This window comes from Globicephala melas, chromosome 10 (genome assembly GCF_963455315.2).
Source record: "Globicephala melas chromosome 10, mGloMel1.2, whole genome shotgun sequence".
Classification (NCBI taxonomy): Eukaryota; Metazoa; Chordata; class Mammalia; order Artiodactyla; family Delphinidae; genus Globicephala; species Globicephala melas.
Window position 1 is genome coordinate 62,005,510 of NC_083323.1, and position 20,028 is coordinate 62,025,537.

Below are 20,028 nucleotides of genomic sequence, written 5' to 3' on the forward strand. Positions count from 1 at the left end.
AAACACATGCTCTTTGAAAAAAATTGAAAATATTAACTATAAGGTTGAAGCCTCCTTTGCTACCTATTCTCAAACCTGGTTCCCTTCTTTCCTCCTCAGAGATAATCATTGTTATGAATCTGCCATGGGTCCTTCCAGTCTTTTTCCCATGTATTTACATATATATTCATCCCCAGAGAAACATAAAAGGCATCATACTATACATATATCTACAACTTGCTTTTTTTTTTTTTTTTTTTTTGTGGTACGTGGGCCTCTCACTGTTGTGGCCCCTCCCGTTGCGGAGCACAGGCTCCGGACGCACAGGCTCAGCGGCCATGGCTCACAGGCCCAGCTGCTCCATGGCATGTGGGATCCTCCTGGACCGGGGCACGAACCTGCGTCCCCTGCATTGGCAGGTGGACTCTCAACCACTGCGCCACCAGGGAAGCCCCAACTTGCTTTTTTTTCACTTAAATTGTTCTAGCGCTAAATCTATGTACATCAGTATAAGAGATCTATACAATTTTTTGGACCTGCTGCATAGTATTCTATAGTATGACTGTACCACAATTTATTTGGGCATTTCCCTATTATTGACAGATTTTTTTTTGCAATTACAAACAATGTTTCAAGGAACATATTTATACTCATTTCCCTGGCACGTGTGTAAGTGTGTCTCTAGGGTAGGTACAGAAAATTTGTACTGCTGAGTCATAGGATGTGTGCCTTTACCACTGAACAGAGAACTGCCAAACTGCTCTCTAACCCTCTGAGCGCTTTCATCATGTTTATGCTTGCCACATACCACCAAGGGCTGGGTCTTACAAAGCAAGAAATCAACGTTTCCCTGTCGCTTACCGGAGGTCCTGCCCAGACCCGTTAGGTGTTGGGGTAGATAAAGCTGAGTAACCTAAGGGGGTCATGCAATTTGGTGTCTCTCCTGCCACCCAGACCGAACATACCCAGGACCCCCTGTCCCCACAGAGATCCAGCCTGACAGAGTAGTTAAGTCTTGGTACTTAGACTAGCCATTTTGTTCACCACCCAAGTGGCCCAAAGATACCAAAATACCACTGTAAACCTCTTTTTCCTCCCTCCCCCAAGTTTCTAGCTATGGTGACAAACTTTTGGATTTCAGGGAAAGAATGGTGTGTATAACTAATTCTTCACACGTGTCCCTATCTTGCTCTGTGTATCAGAGAGAGAAGATTCCCTCTAACTCCTCACAAGGGTTTCTTAACCGCTGATAAAAAAAAAAGAAAATGGGAAGGACTTTAGAAAAGAGCAAGAAAGCATGTATGCTCAAGGAATAAGGGTTTTTTTTTTTTTTTTTTTTTTACTAATTTGAGGGGTCCTGGGAGAAAAGGGAAACCGCTCCTCTTCCCCATGCTTCATTTCCTACTCTTTCTCTGACTCCTGCCATGTGTGATGAGATACTCTCAAAGGTTCTTTCAACTGTAGGATACTGTATCTCTCCTCTCTCCCCTCCTAATCAGCATGCTCCATATGTAGCTTTTCCCACTTGAAATGTCCCCCCTTCTACTTCCACCCCCCAAACATCTCTGTATGGCTACATCTTACCCATTTTTTAGTCCAACTCAACTGTCACCTCTTCCATAAAAATTGAGGCCACAGCTGGGAGGAAGTCACCTTTTTCTAACTCCCTTAGGATGGTACCTGTTCCTCTATTATGGAAAGCAGTCTCATCTACCTTGTTATTCTACCCTTTCATTGCAGCATGGACTCATTCAAGACATTTTGTCCAATGGAAAGGTTAGATATTATTAAACACAGTTGCAAAGTTCCAGATATATTTAAGTAATCTTTTCTTCAGAAAAGAGAAGAGGTGACTCTCATAGTTTTTTGAAAATTATAAATAAACATATAGCCATTTGTAGAAATTTTTAAGCTTTGAGTCATCATAGCAGATATTTAAAGGATTTTTGATCCTAAGTTCTCCTATATACTATTATGTGAAAGGTATACCCAACCACACAATGAAGAAAAAACAGAATTACATTCTCCTTTAAAAAAATTACCATTCGTATCACAAAATCAAATTCCCCTGGAAAATACTACTGATCTTTTAGGGGCTTACATTTCAAACAAGCACTGAGTGATGCTGTGGTTACACAGCACACACAGTGACCTGAATCATAAGCACAATTTACACTAAAGGCCTCGATTCTGTGTAGCTTACCGCAAACATGCCATGCCACAGCCCCGCATCCTTCTTAAAGTCTAAAACATTTACTACTGTTTCCCCTAAAATAGAAAAAAATAGGAAAAAACACAAGGAAATCATCTTTAGTGTTAAGTAGCAAAATTATGTCACTTGCCTCTATTAAACAACTGATTTGGTACTTTTAAAGAAACCACTAAAAGTTCTCAGGGTCTTCTAATTACTTGAGGGTACCCTCAAATTGGCTGGGGGACTGATCACAGGGTGACGTGGTCACAGAAGAAACAATGAGTTTGGAATTCCTTGACTTTGGCACTGTCTTCGAGATAATAATTTTTTCCTAATTATATAAGGAACACATGTTTGTTTTAGAAACTTTGGAAGTTTCACAAGCATATGTAAAAAATTATACTTCCTAGAGAAAACAAAAAATGTTGGTGTATGTATATATCTATATATTATATCTACATACATGCACATATAATTCTAAGCTTATATACTTATAATGCTTATATAGAGACAGATACTTGACTAACAAAATTGGTACATACTGCTCTGTATCTAATTTGTTTCCACTTAATGATATACTGAAACAATCTTTAATATTCAAGAACATGAGTTTTAATACCTTAGCGTATAACCCATTATATGAATGTATTATATAATAATCAACTGCATTTGTTGGCATTTTGATTTCATTACACACACATATATATTTTTAACCAGACAAGAATGCAGCTCTGTAATGCTGTTATAATGAGCATGTATTAACTTGTTTCATTCTATGAAAGGAAAATAAAACACTAAAAAAATTAATATTGTGAAGAACATTCTAAGGGGAATAGTCATTACACAATATATATCAACACATCTAAAGTCCAACAACCCAGAATACATTTTTGTGTTTTAATTTGTGTTTTTTGGTAGCAGAATTTCTTTGACTCTAACTCCATACAGCTGGTGGCAGCTCTAACGCATGGGGAGATGGAGGTACCTGACATTCCGCGGCTAATAAGCACATGGTTTTAATTAGTTTTCTATTTCTGCACTCTAGAAATCATGCTTTACATATTTGGTTTGCCCAGAATTCTAGCTTCTTTAAATCACAGCATATTTGTGAAAAAGAAGAAAGCAAGCCAAGAATGTGTCTTAGAACATTTCCCTCTGAATGCGGTCATTAACTGGAGTCCAGCCGCCGAGCGCTCTGCGCGAAGTCACACAGATCTGAGCTCACAGTGCAGGCAGTCACGGGGTGAAGTCTGACCTTCAGAATAATTGCAGGCCTGCGACAGAGCTTGGCAGTGAGACAGCATTGCAAGGCGGGACACTGTAACTCCCATTACACTCCCTTCTTTGCTTGTTTTATACTAGGAAAAAAAAACACAAAAACAAAAACACAAGAAACAACAAAATGGGTTATTTCAAATGACAAAATTAGAATCCAAAAACGAAACCCCGAAAAGCCATGACGATGGGCTGAATTTAACATTTCATATAAATATCTGAGGCTACACACTTGGGCCCCAAACTCTAATCACACAAAGATAGGACTGGGTAATGTCAAAGCTCAGCGAAAGTATGTGTGAAAAATTCTTAAAAGTTTAATTAGTCGTCAGTGTGAAGTGGCTGCTAAAGAAGCTAAAACAAACATGTGACTTCAGCCGTGTTAACAGAAGCACAGTATCAAATACACGGCAAGAGCAAGAGCTAAAGGTGTGCAAGTGTGGTCCCTGTCTATCAGCAGCTCCCGGCTGGGAGGGGAGACTGGGAAATGGCCTATTCACTCCTCCAAATCAATCAGCTATAATTTTGCTTTTACCTCGATGCTCCATTCAAGTTGCTTTTTACCAAGATCAGTCACATTTTTATTGTTAAATCAAAAGCACATATTGCATACGTTACTTTATCAGACCTTTCTGTAATATCTGACACCTCCTTTCTTGACACTTTCTCCTTCCTTGGCTTTTGTGATACTCCCCTTCCTATTCAATATTCTCTCTCTCTGTCCTTTCCCTCCACTTTCTCTGCCCATCCCTTGAATGTTGGCATTCCCTGAACATTCTGTTCTTCCTCTTCTCTTTTCACTTTAATTCATCAGGGTACCACATTCCTGATGACTCCCAATTCTCTACTTCCAGTCCAGACCTCTCTCCAGAGATCCAGACTCAGAGGGTCAACCCTTCCCCTCGAATGACCCGTACTCCTGTGAAACGCAGCCAACACCACCCCTCTACCTTTTGCCCATGAAAACTTTTCTTGCTGTACTTCCTGTCTTAGCGAAGGATGCCATCCATCATCTATCCAGCTGCCCAAGTCAGAAACCCAAGTGTCTTTCTTGCCTCTGCCCTCTCCAGAGTTAGTCACTAAGTCCTGTCTCTTCTATTTCTTACTGTATCTCAATTCCATCCAACCACTTTTCTCCATCCCCATCACCATGAACTTGGGCTCACCTGGATAACTGTGAAAGCTCCCCATTTCCCTTCTTAACTCCACCAAACAGATAAATCTTTTAACAACATATTTATTCTTGTCACTCTTCTGCTGACAACCCTTTAAAAGCTCCTTATTACCCACAGGATACTTGAAACTCACTAGCAATGTCCTGTGGGTAATAAGAGGGTCCCAAGTGAAAACTGCAAGTTAATTCAGAATAGCAGAAGCATAGAAATGTAGAGGACAGTAGTTCTACATGAGGTCAGAGAGCTAAGCAGGGGCCACAGAATGAAGGGCACTTTACCTTTTAGGAAGAACCAATAAAGAAGAGTGAAAAGGAGTGGTCAGTCAGTAGTCAGGGAAGCCAGTGAGCAGTTTTAAGGGGGATGAAGGGGTGAACCATGTCATCACTGGGAGATGATATGGATTGAGAGCTGACTGCTAAATGTGGTATTTTCATCGCCTGTTTACTTATCTGTCATTTAAATGTACCCAGATCCCTTCCATCTTTAAAAGCAATCCTCCTTCGATCCACGTTGCCTCAAAGCTACTGTCCACTCTCTTCCCTTTTATAGCCAAAATTATCACTACAGGGCTCAAGTTGGGTGGATGTTTTTCCCCAAACTTTTTTTTAAAATTTATGGATGTTTATTCATTAATTTAGCAAACATTTGGTGAGCATTTACTAATATGTCTCAAGCAAGATGCAGAGTACTCAAGGGCATAGCTTTGAGAGTGAATCAGGTATGAGTTTGAGTCCGAGCTCTGTCAACTTCAAGTCAAAGGTTTTAGACAAACTTTGGTTGGTTACTCAAGTTAAAGTCTTAGTCTCCTCAGGTACTAAGCAGGTTTAATAACAGCCCCCCACCTCACAGGGTACTTGTGAGGACTGACTGAGATAATGCATATAAAGCACTTGGCCTGGGCTTCCCTGGTGGTGCAGGTTTAGAATCCGCCTGCCAATGCAGGGGACACGGGTTGGAGCCCTGGTCTGGGAAGATTCCACGTGCCGCGGAGCAACTAAGCCCTGTGCGCTACAACTACTGAGCCTGTGCTCTAGAGCCCGCGAGCCACAACTACTGAGCCCGTGTGCTGCAACTACTGAAGCCTGTGTGCCTAGAGCCCATGCTCCGCAACAAGAGAAGCCACTGCAATGAGAAGCCCGCACACTGCAACAAAGAGGAGCCCCTGCTCGCCGCAACTAGAGAAAGCCCACGCGCAGCAACGAAGACCCAACACAGCCAAAAATAAATAAATTTTAAAAAAGTAAAAATAAAAAAAAATAAAGCACTTGGCCTGGTGCCTGGTATGCAGTAGGACTTAATCCCTCAACTGAATTATGTTATCAATCAGTCAAGTTCCTACACTAACATTCCATACCAAACCCTCTAGCCATCTGTTTCTTCTTGCTCTTTATCTGTTAAATTTGTTCTTTTTTTTTTTTTCGGTATGCGGGCCTCTCACTGCTGTGGCCTCTCCCGTTGCGGAGCACAGGCTCCGGACGCGCAGTCTCAGCGGCCATGGCTCACGGGCCCAGCCGCTCCGCGGCATGTGGGATCTTCCCGGACCAGGGCATGAACCCGCGTCCCCTGCATCGGCAGGCGGACTCTCAACCACTACGCCACCAGGGAAGCCCTAAATTTGTTCTTTTAAAGCACAGCTATTTGTCCTCCTCAATTCTCCAGTCTCTTGCTTCCCATCACCCCCCACCACTCCCATCCCCAAAGCAGCAGAAAAATATCTCTGCCAGTAAAGCATTTCTTAAACCTCTGAACTTCTCTAAGCCTTTTGTAACTTTCTTATATGACAAGGATCAATTTCTTTGTTGTCTTTCTCTTGAATATGTATTTATGTTCAAAATAATTAGAATAGAAGGGCCACTATAAGGCATTTTACAAGCCAAAAGATGGAAATCTAACAAACCAGGAGGATCTACTAACATTAACACTACAAAAAATTAGTTTTAAATTTTGTGGGACAGCAATTGAAGCCAAAGGAAAAGTCAGAATGTACATCCTAGTCTCAGGACTTACCTCAATGTATGCTGGTTCTGTACCAGCAGGTGAGATGTGGGGTTGCCAGTCTTTAGGTGGCTTTGAAAGGTACTTGGAATCTGTTACAACCCATTTGAGCCGGGGCCAACCTAAATCAAACCCAAAATAAAAATTGAATTGCCTAAGCCATCAGGAAAGGAGTTCACAATGAATTGGTCATTTTAAATATCAAGAGACCAAATCAAGGTCATTTTATAATCAGTAAAATATCTTTATTAGTGTTTAGTGATAAATCACCAGACAATTGTACCTTCTTTCGAAAGTACCATCGTTCCACATGCTAATTCCAGGCCTTGACATTACCTCAACAACTGGGAGGTCCATTTGGCAGTGGAAGTCCACTGAGGATAGGGTCTATCCTCTGTCTCTACATGTAGCATTTAGCTTTAGTGAACAGAGTGGTAGCTTTTCCAACCATCAGCATAAAGGTTAAGGGTGTGGGCTGTGGAATCAGACAGATTTGGGTTCAAATCGCTGCTCTGCCATATATTAGCTGTGACTTTGGGCAACTTACTTAACCTCTTTGTGTCTCACTTTCCTCACCTGTAAAATGGGGATAATAATGGTACCTACTTCATAAGATTGTGAGAATTAAATAAGAAAATATATGTTAAGTACTTAGCTATTATTAAATTAAAACACTAATTAAAGCACTCAGCTTTAATTTTTAACTGATAATTCAGGTACAAATATTACTAACCTTTAAACTGTACAATTTCTCCATTCTGGGTTTTTGGCAATCCCTTTAGACAAACTTCACTGGTAAGAGCTAAGGCAATACCACAGCTTCCCAGCAAGAAGCCAATCTGCTGCCCTCCAGCATCCTGTGGAGAAAAGATAATGAGCAAGGCAGGGGAGTGAACGTGAGCATACTGAAGCCCCAAACCTGACACTTAGTAACACTCTGGCACTTGTGTGACACATTCGTGGAACCCCCTGATATCTGGCAATTGTCAAAATCCAGTGACAATATGTTCTTCCAAATAATTTCTACAACACAGTGACTTCCTGAGTGCAAACCACATTTTATTAATCTGACGTTGCTAACGACGAATTCCACCAGCCAAATGTGACCATTTTAGTGAACGGTCAGCAACACTCCTCTCTTAGATTAATCTCAGGAAATGAAATAAAAGTGAACATGGTTAAGCTGTCTTGACCTAGCCATACCTCCAAATCCAAAAGCAAAGCAATTCAGGTCAGAACAAAATAAATAATGTAAATGGACATCAAATGTACAAATTTACAATGAAAGTGAATGGACGGTTGTACCCAGGTCCACATACTCCTTATTATTCTATTTTAAAGGAGGTAGATTTAAGCCTTACAGCAATAGCTGAGGAAGAAACCAAAAGAGATAGCCTAAAGCATTTCCATTAAAATTTCATCTTAAAAGTATCATTATGAAACCACATAAACATTGCCAACTTAATAATTTAAGAACAACCCTATGATTTCCTGACCAATCTAAAGATACTATACCCATCAACCAGAGTTTCAGGGATGCTACCCATTTTTTTATTCCTTTCAGAAAATAATTTTTTTCTTATAAATCCATAGTCTCCACCATATTTGTCTTCACCATCAACTCCCAATAATAAACTGCACGAGAAAATTAGGGTCAAACAGCTCATGGAGAAATCATTCAGTTAAACTTTGACATCTGCCACATATGCTTATTTTAGTAGGACGGATGTGTGGTCAAAGTAAATTCTGTACCCCAAGGTAGTAACACAACATCACTGCATTGCCCTTCGACTTAATGGAGGCCCTAGATGTTATGATGCAGTTAAGGGAAATCCCTTCACAGAAAGGTTTCACCTATTGTAAATGTGGATTATCTATAGTCTCTGAAGCAAGAGTGCTACTTCTTTTTTTAAGATTTTTTTTTGATGTGGACCATTTTAAAGTCTTTATTGAATTTGTTACAATATCGCTTCTGTTTTATGTTTTGTTTTTTTGGCCCCAAGGCATGTGCGACCTTGGCTCCCCGACCAGGGATCAAACCCACACCCCCTACACTGGAAGGCAAAATCTTAACCAGTGCACCACCAGGGAAGTCCCGAGAGTGGTACTTTTGTTGTTGTTGTTGGCTGTACCACGTGGCTTGTGGGTTCCTTGACCAGGGATTGAACCCGGGTCCACGGCACTGAAAGCCCGAGTCTTAACCACTGGATCGCCAGGGAATTCCCGAGTGGTACTCTTTATAAATGGTAATCGTTGAAAAGTCAAGTGTGTCCCCATAACTTTTACGTGATATATAACACTAGAAAAATTCTATCTCGGTCGAAAACAGGTTATTTTCATGAAACTTATAAATATTCATAAATAAATTTTCTACAACTTTCATGTTTTTAGAAAGTGAAGCTAAGTACTTAAGAAAATGGTCAGACTATTTTTTAATGTTGTAACTGAGTCAACTGATCCAAGAACCCAATGCCTGCCATGTCGCATCAGGCTACACTTCTCTTAAATTTAGCAATGTTACCTTTCTGGTAAGAGGTACCTCTATAGGCACTGGAATCACTTCGGCCAGGAGACATCCATAAAAAGCCACCATAAACATGACTGGATCATTGTTGGGGTAAACCAGGGCTACCTATAATACATAATGACATTCAATACAGAGGAATAAGAGGAGACTAACGCTTTCAATGCCACTAAGTGACAGATTTATATATGACATTTAGCATGGACACAATACATCAAACCATTTAATGGCCTAAAGAAAATTAACTTATTCAGAAGGATGCACACATCTAAAAAGATCTCTGTCATTCCCATGATTATACTAGGCACAATTCGGGGACTATAATGCAATTCATCATCATCACCATAAGAATTTTTCATTTAATTCTATTGGTGATTTAGCAGTAAACAACCCACCTTCAGCAGTAAGTTAATTACTTAGAAAACCTAAGGCAATTTACTTTAGTGCAGGGCTAAAGCAATAAAATTGTGATGGATCTCTCTAGATAGACTAACATATTAAAGAATACGCCTTGTATGTCTCAGAGAGAACCTACAAGAATTGACGGACTCAATTACCACCTTAGGGCAAACCTAAGGTTTCTTACTTTTTAACAAATTCATTGCATTAATCCTTATGCTCACTTAACCAACAATGCAAGTATACTAGCAAGAAGGCATTTGGTAGTAGGTATAAGCAATACTGGCAGAAACCATTATGAATATAAAGTTAATTCATTTACAAAAGATAAACAGTGAAACCTCCATAATATGTTCAAACCTGTGATCTCACCTGTAATGCATCAGAGATAACTGACCCTTCCTAATTTCCTCAAGGAATGCAAAAACACAGAAGTCACGATTGTTGTGGAGTTTGTTCCTTGGCTTGGATATTCACAGATTAACATTTGAAACTTAATTATGTCATTGGACTTTTGTTTCTCCCTTTCTTTCTCTCACTTAAAAATTCTCTTAACTTACTCCCAAGATAAGTTCAGTTCTGAACCTTCTAGAGTTCTAAAAAAAATACTAAATGCACAAGACATTTAAACAACCCATTTCCTTTCTGCACACCAGTGTCCATGTTGTTAGGAAGACACGAAATTACCTTCTTAGGGTTCAGTGAAGATTATGATACACTCACAAGTCATACTTAAAAGTAAAAGCCATACTTTAGATGCCCTTTGCCAAAATGCAGAAGTATTAATATCTTTAAAAGGCTAGTTTAGGAAATTTTGTAATCATGAGCCTACTAAAATGAATTCTGTTGTGTATGTAGCTGGTGTTTCATTCTACAAGCCCAAATGAAAAGTAATATTTGATGATAAGAAGTAATTTTATTTAGAAAGTGAATAAAACCTTTAAATATTGAAAAAAATTTTAATGTCACCTCTAATTTAAAAAGAAATTAATGATGTCAATTTGTTTCTTCTTAGAAGTATCATAAGTCTCCCTCCCTGTCCACACAAAACCCCAGAATATTGTTTTGAAAGTTTTATGGGGCATTTTTCAAAGAAAAAAATCAAAGAGTAAACTTGATTGCTATTTTTGTTGTCTAAATATTGAAATATTTATTTACAGAAAGACTTAGGTTTCTCTTTATTTTCATTAGTAAAGAGACATGTGAATATCCTTCAAACTATAAATGCAAGAATTATAACCTGGGTTGGAACCAAACCATTTTCATTTTCTAAGAGTAAGAGTTATATAAATTGTGCTGTTGTACATTAAAAATTCAGAATGTGCATGCTAGAAAACAATAAGCATCACCTCCCTAAAACAAACAAACAAAAACCCCCCCAAAAAACCAACCAAACAAACAAAAAAACCAGTTACCCTGTCTCCAGGTTTTAACACAGGTTCATTTTTGGTCCCCAGTTTATTAAGCAGTGTGTAGGCCAACTTTAAACTTCTGCTCCACAACTTTCCTGGAAAAAGAAAACAGTCATATAGAAAAACACAGGCCTACTTCAGCAAGAGGGCATTCAGTTCATCAGCACACCAAAGGAGATAACGGCCTCTAGCAAATGATACATTAGACAAGCATCACCCTCAACACACAGAGAGGCCCTCCGCCACAAAAACTGCTTACAGTCACTCTAGTTTACGAAAGCCAGTGCTGCCTTCAAGCAAAAATGAAACATCACCGAAAGCTCACTCTGATTTAGATAATATTTCAAATTCTTCTCTGAAGTAATCTGAATGTCTTTAGAAATAATCTGATGTGAGCTGATCAGATTTAAAGGGAAGGAAACAAGTTTTTATCACAGGACTGAAAATCAGAAGACAGCTTCTTTCTAAGCTTTTTCTGAAGAAACACTTACACATATGATACTGGATACCTGAAGTGAGTGCAAAGCAAAAGTACGCCTCAAATGACTGAGCATTCCATACCACTGTATTTCAGTGAAAACAGACAATAAAATGGAAATTAACTATGTGAAACATGTGGATATAGTCAAAGATGTTAAATAAACATGTAAAGATTTGGCTAGCTGACTGCTTTCTTAAAGGGTACATGGATGAGATCAATGTACAGCTTCTGAAATGAATGCTAAAAACAATTTTAGGGGGAAAAGCCTATTGCTCCCCTCTTCCGGCTCCTTTCCCTGACCACCCTTAGAAATTCTTATTTTAGATTATGAAGAAAGTAAAATCATTTTATTTTGCAAAGATATGTTAGTTTTACACACAACTCGTTCAGAAGGGCATTGAAGATGGAAACTCATGTCAATCTGTACAATTCTTTAAATAAAAACTATTTCTCTGAAGTATTCTATATGGAGATCTATGGACAATGTATACCACTTGTGAAGGTTGAAAAAGGAATCTGTCTGAATAAACTAGTACAAAATCTCACAGCCCAAGTTGAATCCATTCTTCTTGTTATTTAAAAAAAGAAATAATAAAAATAAAGTTATTTTAAAAATTTGTAAAACAAAACTAAATGGAAAACTACTGATTCTTTGTTCATTATAGAATTTTGTGCCTATTACACGCAAGAGGCAGGATGAAGTAAATGACAAAGATCTAAAAAGTAACCAATTTCAATTTTTAGATAAAACCACCTGATTTTTACCATATGCCATTAATCCTGCCCAAATATCTTCCTAAAATCCTCTCCTAATGTTTAAACATCAGTGGATCTAAAAAGTCTCTTTCTTCTTTTAAATATCAGCTGGCTTGCAACAGTCCCTTTAGCAAAAGAAAATATTTGGCAACAGCTGTACTTAGAACTTAGGATCCTATTAAAATAATTTAAAAGATCTAGTGAAACACAATGACCAGTAACTGCTAAATAGCAAGATAAAAACATTACCCATGATAATCTGAAGAACTATTAGGAGAGAAGGAAGGAACTGGACTCCTGAAACTCACCATAAGTAAGAGTGTAAATTGGTTTCCCTGTTACGTCCAGTGCAGTCAGACAGGGGCATTTTGCCTGAGTGGTGCCCCAGCGCTGCAGGGCAGACTCAAGAGCAGGAGGCCAGTTACAGATGACTCCTAGTGGCTCTCCCTTCACAGGGGTCATCTGCCGTCCCTCAGGCTTGGGTTGGTTGGGGTCTGGCTGAGGTACTGTACCAAAACAAGCCCAACAGGTTATGAAAATACGATCTGAAGTAAGTACAAATACCAAGTAACACAACTTAGGTCTCTAATCTCAAGTACATTTCCCCTTTCCCTTTATCTTTATCTGGCTTGAACTCACTCTGAGAAAATAAAGGACATCGTTAGAAATAGTAATCCACAAACTGGGCCTTAATTCATTTTCCCACATAATCGTAAAATCATATTTAATATATTTTACACAACAAATCCTGACCTTGACAAAGCAAATGCCTGAACGTTCAAAAAAACACAAAGCATACATTTCTGTTTAGCAATTTTACAATTTTTAGTAAGCTTGTTTTTAGACCTTTAGTTTGTGTCCAATGTTAGAAAGCCAGGTTCCACCTCACCAGGTTATGTTTAATGATAAAGCACTGAACTATGAATCAGAAAACCCAAGCTTACGTTCCCTTTTTACTAGTGTGACCTGAGGCAAAAGGAGTTACCCCAGCCTCAATTTTCCTCATCTATAAAATGGGGATACAACAGGGTCATACTGGACTCAGGCAGACAATGGGCATGAATGACAATGTTCCTTCCATGTCTCTATACCTCTGTGCACATCTCATATGGCCAATCCCTTTGCCTCCTGGTGAACTTGCACTCATCCTTCTCAGGATGCAGCTCTAATGGTACCTTCCCTGGGAAGCCGCCCGGGGCCATCCCTTCCTTAGTGCTTCCACACTGTGTGCTAGTGCACCCTTATTAAAGTACTGACGATGCTCAAGAGCATCTGCTACTCTATAATTTTTTCTCCCCCTTTGACTGAGAGGTCTTTTTTTTTTTAAAAAAATATTTATTTATTTATTTGGCGGCTCTGGGTCTTAGTTGCGGCACACAGGATCTTCGTTGCGGCACGTGGGCTCTTTAGGTGCGGTGTGCGAACCCTTAGTTGCGACATGTGGGATCTAGTTCCCTAACCAGGGATCGAACCCAGGCCCCCTGCATTGGAAGCGTGGAGTTTTAACCACTGGACCACCAGCGAAGTCCCTTGACTGAGAGCTTTTTGAGAGAAGACATGGTTCATATTCCTCTTATTGCCTAGAGTGCCTAATACATAATGGTTGCTCAATCAATGTTAATTAAATTGAACTGAACTTGGGGGACAAAAAAGAAAAGCACCAGGATCATTAACATGGGCAATTCCAGAAACTGGAGGTGACTAATATTTCATATTCTTTCATATAGACAAAACTTAAGTCCTCTTAATTTTTCTACAATAAACAAGTATTATTCAAACATTAAAAAGCAAAAAAAAAAAAATCCTGTATTTTCATAGTAGGAAAGATAATTTACATATGGAACAAAAGGCCAAGTATTCACTGAGTGCCAATTATGTGCACAAGATGTGATAAACATTGAGAAGATAAACGCTGCACATATCATTCTTTGAACAAACATTTATTGCTTCTAATAATGCCGGGTACAAGGAATACAGGGTCCATGCCCTCTAGGAGTATCCAGACAGTGGGGACACACTCATACACAGAGCTAAGTAAACATGACCAGTGCGTGACAGAGACAGGTACAGAGAGGGCAGAAGAGGGCCATGCCACCCAGCTTAGGGGATGGGGTCTCTCACCTGGAGGAGGTAATGCCTGAGCTGAGTCTTAAAGGGAGGGGAAGGGTAGGGATTAGCCAGGTGAGTAGGAGATGAGAGAAGCATTATAGAAGAGAGAACAGATGGAACGAGCAGCAAGTATTAGAAGGGCAAATGAAATGTGAAATAAATTTTATTTTACAGCTCAATTTAATGACAGGTTGGGGAAACTTACTTAAAATGTCATTCATTTTTCTACTGACACAAAACTAACAGTTTCTCTTCCCAACTCACTGCCCTAGGTAAATAACATTTGCATATTCTCAGACCCTAAACCACTGGATTAAGTATAAAAATAAATAGTTTTCTTTTTATGGACAGATTGTATATATGGTAGGCATAGTTCTGGTCATAAAAGTCCGTACATTATTGCCATTCATTAGGCCTCAATGCAGACCCTGGGGCACACTCTTCCAGACTTCCAAAGACATATAGGTATTTTTCTTTTCCAAAGGTAATTGTCATTCAAATAAAAAAATGCTGCCTATTTAAAATTAGTGGAAAGCTGTTAGCTCTATTCTAATTGAGCTCAAGTATGAATATTGCTCAAGTATAACTCTATTAAACCTTGACCTTCACTTGCCTAGTCAATACACAGTACTAAAAAGACTGAAGAGGATATTACTGGCACAGACACCCTGAAAATATCAGTCCATCAAGAAAGATGACCATAGTTCAATGAGTTTAGTGACTCCTAAAGAAACAGAAATTCATCTTAACCTCATACGTCAGGTTGCTTGTTGCTTCCTGCTGTACAAAGTGGGCTAAGACTGGATCTGGTCTACCAACATGCCTAGTTCCATTAAGGTTTGCCTACTCTTAGCCCCAGGACGTAAAAATGGACTGCAAAACTACCAAGACTTAGTTCTTTGGATGAAAGCTTTTGTTAGATAGAACTATCAAATGGCCACCCTCATTCCATCTATGCCGCCATATGGTCCCCTCCCAATCCTTCTATTAAATTCCAGACATCATATTATTTTATCCCTAAATATTTTTAAAATTATTGAATGAATAAATCACTTATCACTTCCTCTAGGGAGCCTTCCCTAACCACACAGATGAAATGGAGTTCTTCCCTTCTCCAAACTGCCTGTACCAGTTGATACATGCATATTGACTAAACTCAGCTTTCACCTACAGTATATGTTTTGTCTAAACTGTAAACAACAACATGAAGGAAGAAGGAAGTGACTGTACTTTCGTGAACCTATTTCACCATCTACCACGTTAAAGCAGATACATATATGTGTTGACTGGTTGATTTAACAAAACGACTGGGTTATAGTAGAAAAGAATGGGCAGGACTTCCCTGGTGGTGCAGTAGTTAAGAATCTGCCTGCCAATGCAGGGGACACAGGTTCAATCCCTGGTCCGGGAAGATCCCACATGCCTTGGAGCAACTAAGCCTGTGCGCCACAACTACTGAGCCTGTGCTCTAGAGCCCGCAAGCCACAACTACTGAGCCCGCATGCTGCAACTACTAAAGCCTGCGCGCTTAGAACCCATACTCCACAACAAGAGATGCCACCACAATGAGAAGCCTGTGCACTGCAACGAAGAGTAGTCCCTGCTCGCCGCAGCTAGAGAAAGCCTGCGTGCAGCAACTAAGACCCAACACAGCCAAAAAAAAAAAAAAGAATGGGCAAACTTTTGAGATCGAATTTGACACTCCAGTTCTAGGATAATGCCAAATATAAACAATTTTTAAAATTATGTGTTTGTTCCTAATTTCAAAGAGCATATTTCTGTGTTCCATAGTTATCTCTTTGTTTTTCTCTCCCCTCCCTCTCTCTTTACTTTTCATCTCAGATTTAAAATATAAAGAGCAGAAAGCTATCAACTCTTTCAACCAAAAACGATGCCTTGTTCATCCTTAAATCCTATAATACCTAACATGTAGCAACTGCTTACGAAATTTCTAAGGAATATACATGTTTGTTAATATTACCACTACCTTCCACTATTTCTTCAGAGTCATCCACAAAAAATTCTTTTAAGGGAGGCCTTTTGGGTCGTTTCAGAGTGTTGAGAAGCTGCTGGATTTTTGTGGATACTCTGCTACTGACAGGAACACCTATAAGGGAAAAAATGGTAAGTTAAAATTAATTGATTTTAGGGATACTTCAGTTCCTCAATTCTCTTAGGAGCTTTTATTTCTAATGATGTTTGGCCTTTGTCCACAGTCTCATTCTATTTCAACTGGGCCAAATACGTACATTATCATTTTTATGACAACAGAGAAAAAATATGCTATTATTAATACTGTTTAAATATTTCATCTAACATCCCTTTTCTCTCATAGCATTCTTTTCTTTTTCCATACTTTTTGTTCAGAGTATCTTTTTGAAAGTATAGACGAAGTGTGAACAAGTGTTAGTGCTGCTACAGTGCAGACGTTGAAAAGAGGGAGCTCAAGATGATCTGTGTCAGTAGGTCAATCGCAGTATAGTTCTGCCACTGCTGGACATCAGGCAGTGCTGTTTATAATTTGAATTTTTTCTGTTTAACTAATATGCCCTATTTAGCTATCAAACAGAGATGCCTACCATCAGCTGTATCCATGAGGCTGGACCTGTTGGATCCTTTGTGCATGCCTTTAACTATCCCCGATGGGGGTAGATCAATATTTGCTGGGCGTATTGAGGAAGATGATGACGAAGAAGAGGTAGTTGTAGTGACGTCAGGGGGAGCAGAGAAATTCTCTAAGAGGGAAGAAACCAAGATTTAGAATTATATTACATTAGCAATAAAAATAAGAATCTTTAAATCTTTTTTTTTTTTGGTTTGTTTTTTAAGAAGAAAGAAAACTACATAAATGGGACACTAGCTCCAATAAAACCACCTTTAAAATCACATTTTACTAGCAAGATATAATGAGAGAGGAAGAGGTTAAGCCAGGGCATATCAGCTTTCTAAAATTATTACTCTTGAGAACTTGAGCAGCCTTAGTAAGATAAAATCGCATATCAAATATTTCTCAAAAATGCTGTTTCCTACACAGAAAGTCTGGTAGAAATCCAATGTTATAAAAATAACCATAATAAAATAAAAATTGCAAGTGACTTCAAAATGAAATCAAAGTATGATCATTATGGCTACTAACAGTCTAGTCTTCTGAGCATTTCTTCATGTTTACGTTGGTTTATCTATGTTTCTTCTTTCACTGAAGACAGAAATTGTGTCTTGGGAGTCAGATCGCTCAAGTTCCCAAATGAAGAAAACCAGATAAAATCCACTTTTAATTTTTATAAAATAACCAATAGGTTACTTGGATTTACTTGACAGAAAAGGTTCTTCCCTTGCTCTAAGCACGATTAAACAGTGTTGTTATATTCTGCTTCATGTAGGGATTCTTACTATAAAGAAATAATGATATAGTTGGAAGAGAGCCATTCAACAGGGATGTGTTACAAAAAACTTAGAAGAAGAAAACGAAAATTAGAGGAAGCAAAGTATACAATTCGTAAGAATGATGAAAGGCCACTCATAACTATGGAAAAGGGAAAAAGCATAATATAAACAATTTCTAAAATCAATTTGGGAGTAAGCTTTCCATGCCCCAAAAGTCTATAATTACTAGTTTAATATTTTTTAAAGCTTTAAATATTTTGCACAAGTATATTGCAGTATATTCTTTCTGTAGGATAATGTGATAACAAAGCTTTAAAAATAGACATTTTTATTTGACCCAGCAATTCCACTTATAGGAATACATCCTAAGAGGAAATAATCAAACAAATGCACAAAGTTGTGTGTTCGAGGATGTTCATTCCGGTTTCATAATAGCAAAAAACTGGATACTACTTAAATGTCCAAAATAGGGAAATGGCTAAAATAAGCTAGGGCACAGCCATACAGCTGCATATTTTGAAACCATAAAAAAAAAGTATAATTCTATATTAATGATATAAAAGATGTCTGTGATACACTGCTAATAAAAGGTTATGAACATTATATTTAGTACAATTTCACTTCTGTAAAAACAAAACCAAAACCTTACATATTTATATGCAAATAAGGTCTAGAAGGATATATGTGAAAGTGATAACACTGAAGTGTTACCCATAGAAGTGGGTTTGTAGATTATTTTTCCTTTTATCTGTACTTTCAAATTTTTCTTTTAGAAACCTGAATTACTTCTGTTAGAGCAGACATCCGAAAGGCAATAATGTGGGATAAAATGGTTCCTGTGAGTACCTGAACCAATAACTTTTCACAGAGTGGAAGCAATATGAGCTATGAAGTCAGATGAAATCATCTTGTTAACAAAAATTCAGGTAAAGTTAACTGGGTATCAGGAAAATATTTTTAACAAGTGAAACTGCTCTCTTTTAGACAATGTGGGAATAAAACCTGACCCCACCATGGCTCTGTTGCTTACGCTCCCAATAGAAGAGGTGGTGAGCACGCTCATCCGTAGCTGCTTTGGGAGGTTCAGTCAATTAAGGGCACAGCTAAGAGTGCAGACAAGCCATCAGTTGCTGGCACTTGGTCTTTTAATGTAGGCAAGCATACCCTCAAGGTAGCTATTTTCTTTCAAAATTATAGGCTTAAATTGAAAGGTTTCCAAGTTATTCTTTTCAGAAATCAATGAATAGAATAAAGATATATATAAGGTGAAACAGGAAGGTCACTGATATAAAAATTAAGACACCAAAATGCAAGTGGATTGTTAAAAAACAAGGAAAAGTATCACAGACACACGATGTTCATATACATCACTTAGTGCCATGTGTACCAACTAATTAAGCAAAAGCAGAGATCTGAACTGTATCTTTATCTGCAGATGTCACAGACTCTTAGAACACACACACACACACACACACACACACACACACACACACACACAAAGCAGAGCCAAGCGAAAGCTATACTCCATAGAGGAGCACTGGCAGCAGGTAGCAGCTCACAGAGTACCAACGTTCTCAGCCCGCACACTCCGTTGTAGCAATAGCACAGCAGCAACGACAATAAATCCAGTCTTTATGCTAAAGACAAAAGGGTCTTATTGATATTGTCTTAGTTCAGAATTTGCTCAGGTTTAATTTTTTTGTGTTTGAGAGAATGTAGACAACAATCCTGGGAAAATCTAATACATGACATCTTTTAACACCTTTTACTTGATGGAATATTCTCCAATAGGGATAAACCACACTAAGACTGGTGTTATATCTTGCAGCTTGAGTATTGCTTATAGAAATAGCTATGGCTTCAGGTGGGCAATAAATACTATGTACCAATAATGCAGACGCTCTCTATCATTGCAAGTGTAATTAATGCTCGTGTTTCCTTCTTTGCCTCATTAACTGTCATGTTCTTTCTGTTTCTATTTTTTTTAGGCCACCCTGAAAAACCTAATACAAATCATAACCTATTTCCTGGATACTGGGAGCCAAATGGAACATAATTTGGGCTTCTCGGGTAGATCCAGCTCCTACCTATTCGAGTATTGGCAAATACATCAGCTAGAGACCCACTGGTTCCTTTGACCTCTCCATGGGACAGCGTAGAAGATGCGGATGAAGAAGTGGACGATCCCTGAATTGAACGGTTGATCCAGGACTCAGCGTTCTGTAAGCTCTGTTGCAAGGCAGCAGAGAGCGCAGCTTGGCGTCTCAGAGAGCCCTCATCCTCAGAGGCCGAAGACGTGTCTGTGTGGAATTAGAAAAAAAGAAGTTCTCGATCCTGCCTAGAAC

The 20,028-nt window shown here is 38.7% G+C and overlaps 1 protein-coding gene across 4 annotated transcripts in view; it reads right to left on the minus strand.

Annotated features, from left to right (window-relative positions):
• DIP2B (disco interacting protein 2 homolog B) overlaps positions 1-20,028 on the minus strand; it is a 235,546-nt gene that overhangs the window by 47,325 nt on the left and 168,193 nt on the right. For 2 of the 4 annotated variants that reach the window (XM_060305617.1, XM_030835082.2), the window contains 10 exons: positions 19,771-19,983; positions 16,879-17,034; positions 16,287-16,406; positions 12,499-12,696; positions 10,957-11,048; positions 9,140-9,250; positions 7,352-7,475; positions 6,631-6,740; positions 3,429-3,531; positions 2,183-2,247 (listed from right to left, as the gene is read on the minus strand). In XM_060305617.1, the coding sequence (XP_060161600.1) occupies positions 2,183-2,247; positions 3,429-3,531; positions 6,631-6,740; positions 7,352-7,475; positions 9,140-9,250; positions 10,957-11,048; positions 12,499-12,696; positions 16,287-16,406; positions 16,879-17,034; positions 19,771-19,983 (1,292 nt within the window). The remainder of the gene's footprint in view (positions 1-2,182; positions 2,248-3,428; positions 3,532-6,630; positions 6,741-7,351; positions 7,476-9,139; positions 9,251-10,956; positions 11,049-12,498; positions 12,697-16,286; positions 16,407-16,878; positions 17,035-19,770; positions 19,984-20,028) is intronic. The other 2 variants (XM_060305616.1, XM_060305618.1) reach the window with 2 other exon arrangements.